At 35.3% G+C, this 10,000-nt stretch overlaps 2 protein-coding genes across 8 annotated transcripts in view; one reads left to right on the forward strand and one right to left on the reverse strand.

The window, feature by feature from the left end:
* The window catches only part of LOC119574924 (GPI ethanolamine phosphate transferase 2-like), a gene marked incomplete at its 5' end in the record, with an annotated part of 2,485 nt that extends 1,305 nt beyond the window's left edge, over positions 1–1,180 (forward strand). Inside the window, 2 exons of the mRNA XM_037922196.1 lie at positions 15–187; positions 648–1,180. Of these exons, the coding sequence (XP_037778124.1) occupies positions 15–187; positions 648–873 (399 nt within the window). The remainder of the gene's footprint in view (positions 1–14; positions 188–647) is intronic.
* A 2,092-nt stretch (positions 1,181–3,272) lies between these two features.
* LOC119574957 (Down syndrome cell adhesion molecule homolog) overlaps positions 3,273–10,000 on the reverse strand; it is a gene marked incomplete at its 5' end in the record, with an annotated part of 21,422 nt that continues 14,694 nt past the window's right edge. For 2 of the 7 annotated variants that reach the window (XM_037922253.1, XM_037922249.1), the window contains 4 exon segments: positions 3,273–3,412; positions 5,940–6,107; positions 9,013–9,274; positions 9,655–9,738. In XM_037922253.1, the coding sequence (XP_037778181.1) occupies positions 3,364–3,412; positions 5,940–6,107; positions 9,013–9,274; positions 9,655–9,738 (563 nt within the window). 7 annotated transcript variants of the gene reach the window in all.

The raw sequence follows: 10,000 nt of genomic DNA on the forward strand, positions 1-10,000 counted from the left end.
CTAATATTTAACAGGGTAACAGTAATAGCCTGGCCACTGTAGACATCAGTGCCGGCTTCGTGGGCGTCACCAGCTATCGCCCTTTTGTTCACGGAGCTCTCATTGCAACGCAGACTTTTGGAGGGACTTTCCTCACCTATCTTAGCTACCTCATGCAGATCATTTCTAGGGATGCGCAGAAAGAGAGGTATGTGTGGCGGAGAGGTCTTTGATGATTGGGCTTCTCTGGGAGGATTGCTTCCTTATGCTTTGTGTGGTTTGTCTTAATCTTGTTTGTTATAGCTCTTGTGGGTTTTTGTTGGAATATGATTTTTTTTTTTTTCCTGTAACATACTATGCATGCATTAATTGTGACTTTCTGTCTGTATACATATCAGTACTTAGTAATAGTGAGAATATATATTTATTATATATAGAGAAAAATTAGATTATTACATGTAGATGCTCTGAACTTCACTAACACCCAAACAAATATGAATAAGAGTTAACAGTTTCACAAGACATGTAATTTCTATTTTAGTACTGCCTTCATCAGAATTAGCTTGTGAGGGTGAAAACAATGACAGGTCTCGTTCACATTATTTTAACCAGAAATAACATTCTTACTCAATTTTTTTTTTACCTTGATACAAACCACGTCATTTCAGATGGCAGTATCCCCTCTTTGTGTGGTGGACTGTAAGGCTAGCCACAGTGAGTCTCTACCTAGTTAACGTTACCTTCCAGCGGCATCACCTCTTCATATTGACGGTGTTCACACCAAAGCTCTTGTATGAAGGGGCTCACTTACTTGTTCTGTGTGTCCTCACCTTGTTCATGTGGAGTGTTGAAAAGATCTGCACAGTGCTGGAGGTGAGCTACAGATTTGAGTAGGTATGGGGTTGACTTGAACAGAGAAGTAAGGTATACAAGGTTGATGAGAAAAAAATTTATTCCTGTTGTCCCTTTTAAGTATCATGCATTGGTCTCCTGTGGGATGTATGGAGAGGTGAGAATGGAGTGTTCTGGAATGACAGAAGAAGAAATGGTTGTGATTATCTGTGCATCCTGTGCTTTTAATTTTATTATCTACTGTACATAGTTCATGCGAAGAAGTACGATGATGTACATATTGTATTGAATTCCTTTTAATGTTCCTCTTTAATACCATTGTTAAATTTTACTAGGAGGTTTAATAGGCCTAGTAGCTTCTTTTTGTTGTGAACATTTATCATTGAAGCATTCTGAGAGAGCTATTAAAAGCCATATAGATTATGGAACGTGATGGACTAGATAGACAGAAATGTTTGCCTAACTAGGGATGAGCCTTTTTTCTCTCACTTTAGATTTTTTTTTTTTTTTTTTTTTTTTTTTTTTTTTTTTTTTTTTTTGTCGCAAATGGCTATTAGTAGAGTTCACTGCAGTGTGAAGAAGTCAAGCATTTGAGACTTTTTTATATGAAATATGTGTTTTCAAGTCTTCATTATTGGAGAGCATTATTCCATAAGCAAGTGAGAGGAACAAGGGTTATTGTTGTACATTTTATTTTTAACATACTTTTTTATGTGATTGTAAGTTCTTACTATGCAGTATTATGCATAGTCATGTGTTAGCTTATATTTGATTGAATGGATACCTTGATTGCTTTTGATTAGTTCTCGTAAATATGCGGCTGACCCACCTGTTTTCCTGGGTGGGTTGGCAGAAGTTAAAATTGTGCTTGTGAGCACTTTATCAACCTAACTGGTGTATTCCTTCATCTTCTGTATGACCATTGATATCACCATCTTTCTATATGCAAAATAGGCTTGATTGGAAAGTATCAATAACTTCTAATAAATGTTCAAACTGTAAATTAATTTGTGAATCTTTAGCCTAAGTAATTTAAAGTTTTTATTACCGGATTAAGACCAAATCTTACACGTACTAACTGAACAGCCTGTTCATTCCCAGACTGAAATTAGTTGGTGCTTTCATACTTGCCCAGAAAGTAGTTAGGTCCTTATCAGCTCAAAACAGTTGGAAACCTCAGACATAATGGTGGAAAAATCATATATCTAAATGTAGACTATAAAAAATTAATTCCCTGTACTGTTTTTATAGTTTTATTTTATTTATTTCATAAACTCTTGTTTTTTTTATTATTATTATTATTATTATTATTATTATTATTATTATTATTATTATTATTATTATTATTATTATAATTATTATTATTGTTATTATTATTGTTCATGTTATTTAGTCTTAATTCCAAATAATTTCCTAATTTTATATTAAAACAAAAGTTGCAGTTTATAAACATGTAAGGAAGTTGTCTATGATATAGTCAGTGAGCCATTGATATCACAGCAAGCTTTTGAAATTAATTCAGTAAACTTTGCATGTCTAGTCCTTTCCTATCTATACTTTCTTGTGCTGAACATTCTGTCTATTTTGTGATAATTAGAATAGGAATTGTAGACAGCTAGACAACATAGATAAAGCACATAGAGATTTCACATTTCTAGTCCCAGTGGCTGTGCACTTTATGTATAATTATTACATCTATTATGAAGAAGAATTTATCAAGAAATATGTAGTTTTTTGCGATTTTACAAAGGACTTACAAGTAGGTGATCCATGTTCAGAGTCTTCTTGTAGTTGTAGCAGAATAATGTAAAATTGGCAGTTAAACTGAGCTTCTTTTGACAGATGTGGAAGTAAGGTTTGTGTAAATAGGAATAAGTTTATTGATATTTGATTTACCTTTTGAAATTATGTATTCTTGCGGATGTAAATTATACAACTTGCCGGTGATATTCCTTATAATTATTATTATTATTATTTTTTTTTTTTTTCATTCTTTTTTATTGGTTGGTAAGATAAATTTCTCTTTTCATATACAGGAACAAAAGGAATCCAGGGTTAGTGTGTCGTTTATAGGTGTGTTGTTGGAATAAACAACATTTTTTAGGAATAGTTAAGTCAGTTTTATATTTAGAAGCCGGATTATTTTCATAGACATTTTCATAGACTCTAGAGATTGTAAGGAAGATTTGATTTTTGTTAAATTGTTAAAAAGATGCTGTATTACTGTTTCTGATTCTAACTTTGTGGTAGAAAAATAGGTTTTCATAAAATCTTAAGCTTTTGAACACAGCATTTTGTATTTTGATTTTCGTGATAATTGAAAATAATTGTACAATTACTATTTAGCAAATGAAAGTAATCAGTGAGTAGATCTTTTTCCACCAACATTTATTTCATGATCATACCCATTTCATATTAAAAGGATGCAGGAAAAAGGTAGCTTGTGCAAAATGATATGTTTATTTCACATTCCACAGAAATTATATTTACAGTTTTACAGAGTTACAATATGAAAACAGCCTACATTAAGGTTTATACGTGGATGCTGTAGTCGTTAGCTGTGCGTGGCCCAAATGTCCGCCTGAAATTGAGAGATTGGAGAGTCAGTTGCAATATTTGGAAGTATGTATGTGTGTATGTATGTGTGTATATCCAATTATGTATGCATGCATACATGCATGATTGGATATAAGTAAAATCCTTTCACCATGTGTTTGTTTGTGCTTTTTTTTTTTTTTGTTTTTTTACAAATACATCTTTCATTTTTCATCAGTAGTAAAAAGTCTCAGATTTGGAAAAATAGAGCAGAGAGGAAATTGTTAACCTCCACATTTGTTTTTATACTAAAGGAATTTGTAAATACACATGTATGTGTAGTTGCGAATATATAACTGTGAAAAGTAGTGATATTTGGTCAAACGAGATAAGGATTGCAATATCATTTGTTGAGTATGGGAGATCTGGAATGTACTGTGCAGTAAATTTTCATGTGCTGTTGTGAGCATGGATAAAATGGGGTTAAGGTGTAATTGTTAAAGAATTATGTAAATGAAGAAACAAAATCCATAAAGATATTTGGAAGGGAACATGCAATAATTTCAAGATGAGTGCAACTTGACTGTATTTTTGTTTTGCTGTTCTAATTTAATGGTTAAAGTTTTAAAACAGATAAATGTGCTAGACATCAAAGGTCATGTAGAACCATCTTTAATTTAAAAAATACATTTCACTGGGATTTGCCAAATAGATTTTGGTGTTAATGTAACAGTAGTGTAAGTTATTACTTTCTTTGCATACTGTGTTTAGAAAAGGTTGCAACAAAGCAATACCTAGTACAAGTCACTGTTTTTTTTTTTGTAATATATATATATATTAATATTAATATTTTTGATCTTTGTTTTCAATTTGTTTTGCACAATGTATATATATTTTTAAGCTATCTACATGAAAATCAGCTTTTCTCTGGTTAGTCATGTAAATTAAAGAAAAGATTGATAACATTTCCATATGTTTGTGTGTATATGTGAGTGTATGTGTTGTTTTGTTTGTGCTACACGTTATATTTATACTTTTTTTATGGTGATTTTCCAAAACCAAGCTTCCTAGGCTATATGTCAGACCTTGGAAAAAATTTACCAGCATTAAAATTACATGACACATCTTAAGGCTTTGTTTCATTGTACCTTTCCCTAAGTACAATTTAAACTTGATATCGACGATGAGTGGATGAGATTAATAAACGGGCATGAATATGTTAAATTTCTCTGTTAATCCCGTAGAAGATATATTTGTGAAGAATGCTTATAATGCAAATAGAAAATCTATAATAACTGATAGAAAAGAAGAAGTTTGAATCATCCATCAGATATATATATGAATATTTATAATTTTTTTACATTGTACTGAAAATGTTATATACCCTCTTATTAAATTTCTCTCTTTTAACCCATTACTGACGGGTAGCATTCATAGAGGCCCGGGCCTCGCTGCCGGGGGCTTATATCGTTGCCCTAGCATGCGCGACCACTCATGCCAAATACCAGCATCCCATGCCGTTTCTTCGTAATACTACGAAATATGTTGTATTTTCAGTTTTCATTATTTTTTACAGTCTCTACTTGCCAAACTTCCTGATAAATCGAGACTGAAGGGTATTTTTGTTGTTATATAGACTCCATAGTTGATCATTATTCGGTCTATAGTCCGAATAAAATAAGCAGTGTGCGGCATCATGGAGTTGAAATTGTCGGTTTGTTGCATGGTAAAAATGAGAAAGTGTTAAAACCGACTTAATCACACTTTCACTGGCAGAAAAATAATCTTTTGCCGTGATTGTAACAAAAAAAAACTCATGGCATGTCCATGCATCCTCTATGGCATGTGCGTACGTGCCCCCGGCAGATGGTCCCGCCATGCCATGGCATGTACGTACATGCCACCCGTCGGCAATGGGTTAATGTCAAGTCTGACAGCATGGCATGTTTGTACATGCCATGCCCACTTTGGGTTTACTTTATTGTTTTTACACATAGATGGCTACACTTGTACTAAGTCCCCAATGAGCCAATTATGAGTAGTGCCTGTCTCGCCCGTTTACCCTTTTCCTTGATTTACGAAAATATTTTATCTTATTTTGGCTGTTACTAATGTTTATATCATTATAGTAATTATAATGTCTATAATAAAAATAACACCATCGATACTCGTAGTATTAGTAAATTTTTTTTTTTTTTCTGCCAATTCAAGGGAGGGTGAAATTAGGTAAGATCACAATGCCTATCAATTGACTTCTTTGTAGCTAAGCACTTGCAGAGCCATCTATGTTCAGAGACATTTCACAAAAAAATAAAAAAATGAGCACAGCATTTTCCCAATTTTTTATGCATTTTCCCTGGTGGCATGTGGTTTATGTAGTCAGTCCATGCTCTGTCTCTCATTATTGTTTTCTTTGCCAGCCATCAATACTCTCATTTTGCAAGAAGAAAACTTTGGTTTGTCCCTCGTTACTAAAAAAAAACAAAAAAAAACTAACCGAAAGGCACCACAAACGAGTTTCCGATTGAATCTGAACCGACTTCTATTAATGATTCCTTGATTCTTTTTCCTACCTTGGATGCTGTCCTCTCCCCTTCTGTCCTGCCCCAAGACTAGCCTCTCGAGGGTCACGGTCGCACTCGGCCTCTGACAATTCTCGAGAGTCAGAGAATCCTGTGGGGGGGCGAAGGGGGCCTCCCACAGCCCCCTCGACCGAGTACACACTCTCCAGGGTGTTAGACCTGAGGGTTGGGTAGGTATTGATAGTGGGGCCATTTGTGCTCAGACCAATAGCATGATCAGGGGGTCAAGAAAAGGGGGCCGGGGGCATGCTCAGACATCTCTTGTTTTGGCTCGTGTGTGAATATGAGTGAGTGAGTGAGTGTAAGTGAGAGTGAGTGAGTGAGTGAGTGAGAGTGAGTGAGTGAGTGTGAGGTGAGTGAGTGAGTGAGTGAGTGAGTGAGTGAGTGAGTGAGTGAGTGTAAGTGATAGTGAGTGAGTGTAAGTGAGAGTGAGTGTAAGTGAGTGAGTGTAAGTGAGACTGAGTGAGGTGTGAGGTGTGAGGTGTGTGTGCGTGTGTGCGTGTGCGTGTGCGTGTGCGTGTGTGTGTGCGCGCGCGCACGTGCACATTAATCTGTTTTGCTTTCATAGCCTTGTGACAACATGAATTGGAAGTCCAGAAATATGTGCCCAAACATTTATATTTTGACTTTTGCGATTTTTCCTTCTCTCACTCTCTCTCCCATTCTCCATGTGTCTTTAGTCTGTTATTCCTGGTCTGACTGCCCATTCATGAAGGACACAAAGGTAACTGCTATGTAAAATCCAAGCAAAACAAGAATATAAACAACACTGGACTTAAAAGTTTACAGCAGGATGATACTTTTAAGGGTTACATGACAAGAGAAATACCTGACAGCGTTACTGGGTCAGAGTCAAGGAATGGGCTTTTAAGGCAGTTGCCATAATGACGTGTGTCTGTAAAGTTAACAATAACATAATGATATCAAGAGTACATTGAGTTTATAATATGGTGTTAATAGTGTTAATTGTTTTATTATTATTTTTTTTTATGATATACAATGATGGTAATATTTTTTTTGTATTATGTCAGTGTTCTGCTCTATGTGTGAAATTATTTTGCAAATAATGCACACAAATCAGTGCAGAAGGGGGAAAGCATCACATGTAATATATTTAAAACAACATACAGATACAGAGGGACATAAGAGAGAAGAGACATACACAGAACCTATTCTACTTTTGTGTATATAAATTTTTACTTTATCATATTAACCATTGTCTGATTAATATGTCACAATATATATAAATATATATACACAATTTTTTTTATTTTTTATTTTTTAGCATTTTAAAAAGCTTTTGTGGTGACTGAACTCAACCCTTGAATTTCAGTTATCATTTACTAAGAATTGTCACTTTATTATTAATCATCATTATAATTTTTTTTGCTTAATTATTTTTTCTTTATCCACAGGATGATTTTTTAAAAAGTCTTTCAAATGTTGTGCACTTTTTGGGTCACTCATCTAAGTTTTTCCTGGTCTGTGTTTTAGTATTTTTATTAATTGTATAAAAATGACAATTTTACGCATTCTTTAAATCATAAAGCATTAATAATAAGCACAGATATTTATATCATATTATGATAATTTTCATACATGTATATATTTTTTAAAGGTTTTGTCCTCCACTTTTATAGGTTGGAAAAAATTATGAAAATCCAATAAAATATGGATACAAAACATAAGGACAAAACAAAAGTTAATTAGATATATAATTAAACTGCAGGATACCAAGAAATCGAGTCCAGATGCTAGCTGGGGGAATCGTGACATTTCTCTCGACAATATTATGCAGTATGTCCAGGTTTATAAAATAAGTATGTTGTTGCGATGTGATATGTTTATAAGAATAGTAAGGTTTTCTTGCCAGTTACTAAGAGCAATATTCAGTAATTACAGATGGATTTTCTTTTCTTTTTTTATGTATTACATTCATGTGTTGTAACTTTGTTCACTGTTAGGCTGATTAAAAGTGAAAGGGTTAACGTGGATTGTATAATGTGTAAAGTTCTACTTGTGAAAAGTTAAGGTGTATAAAAAAAACAAAGAAAAGAAAGAAAGAAAGAAAGAAAAAAAAGTAAATAAATTTGGTTAGAATATCAGTCCTGTCTTTTGTATCATGGAAATAATTATATGAAAAATGTTACTGTCAAGTGTTGTTCATGTATATTAAAACGTTCTGAGTGTGCCCAAAGGCTCTGGGAGCGAGGACACCCGCGTGCAGCTCAAGCGTGAGTGTCTCTGGTGCTGCGACTGATTGGGACCCCAGCTATTCCTAGTACATGTGGAGGTGCGGCATTTCACATTATTTATTATGTTATTATCAAAACATTTTCATTTCATATGGTCATTATTAAAGATAATGATTGTGAAAAGAACATATACTAATTTAAAACAACTTTTATGTACACATTTTTTTTTTCTGTTTGTGGTATTGTTTTACCAGAAGCTAATAAAGAAAGACGTTGACATTTATTCCTTTTATGATGAGAGTACTACGTATACGTTGGCTTCAATTTTTTTTGGCAGTAGGCTTCACATGCCAGAGAGCTTCCAATAAAAGTATTTCAGGTATGTTAACATGCAACTGTTTCGTGCCAGTGGACTGCAAACAGTCATGTTATGTGTTCATTGTAAAAGCTGTTGAGAAAGGTATGAATGAAAATGGATAATCCCACAAAGAGAGTAGAGATATTGAGGCTTTGTTATTAAAATGTTCATCAGAAAAAAAGTTTTGATGGATATTAAAAGGACTAAATTGCAGGATCTCTCAAAGTGCCTTGTGAGATAATATTTTCTTTTCACACCTTTCCCCCCAAACAGTTTGTGGTTATTTTAATGTCCAACATAATCCTTAACAATAGTAAAAACATCCAACTCTACACCGTTTATGATCATGTTTTACTATAAACATTCAGAATGAGTTAATCCATTTTTTTTTTGTTTTTTTTTGTTTTAACTGTTGCTCAAGAAAGCACACACACAGCATTCAGTGCAAGAATGACCTTGATAGACTTGAGGAACATCTACTTTAGAACACACAAAATGCAGGAGTCTTCACCTGAGGACATGAGCATGGGCAGGTGTGAAGGCATGGTGTCTACGTGCATGCTGAGGATGGGCATGCGGTTGGTGGGGAGGTTGTGGGTTGGCAGGTTGTTGTTGTTGTTGTTGTTGTTGCTGTTGTTGTTGTTGTTGTTGTAGTTGTTGTGGAGGTGGCTGTTGCTGCTGCTGCTGCTGGAGATGGGGTGGCCGGCGGGGAGGGATGGGGGACCGTTCGTCATTGCTCTCTGTGCTGGAGTCCGGAGGGTGGAAGCTAAAGTCTGCACCTTGGAGAAAGAGAGTGAACATTAAATATCGCTGAAACACACGGCTGGCAAAAATGTGAGCTGAAATTTGGTGATTAGTGGATCCATTTCTGTCAGGCTGGTAATCATCACTTTTGGCTCATGGATCAAAGTTGTTTCTCCAAATTATCATTATTTCTGAGGGGGGGAGCATGAATATCCTTATCTCACAATCTCTTGCTTTGAATCCTATAAATGATTTAGATCTACAGGTGTCAAATAGAACGGCTGGGGTGAGTTCCCACCTCTCCTGAGCCGCACAGGGACCTTATAGGTGTCCCTCACGCCATGGGCAGGTGTAGCCCCGGGACTGCCACTCGTGTCCTGCTCACTGTCAGAGCCACGCCCTTCCTCACCTGACTGGCCTCGGCGACAGGGGCGCCCGCGAACAGCCACGGAGGATATGGGGAGAGTCTGCTGGCTCGAGATGCATGCGATCTCTGCAAAGAGGGGGAGGGAGGGTGGTGTTCTGGTTACTCTTCCTTGCCAGAGCCCTGGGGGAACATTTTATGTGTGAGAGAAGTACGGAAAAAGTGACCAAGCATCCTTGGTTTCTTTCTACTTCAGACCCATGTTCAAGCAACATCTAGTTCCACTTAACATGCAAGTAAAGCCATTCATTGCCCTACACAATTAACCAAAGGAAAAAGTAATCTACATCATGACACAGTTAAATGGATTGTTTTAAAAATGCCATTCCAG

This window comes from Penaeus monodon, chromosome 7 (genome assembly GCF_015228065.2).
Source record: "Penaeus monodon isolate SGIC_2016 chromosome 7, NSTDA_Pmon_1, whole genome shotgun sequence".
Classification (NCBI taxonomy): Eukaryota; Metazoa; Arthropoda; class Malacostraca; order Decapoda; family Penaeidae; genus Penaeus; species Penaeus monodon.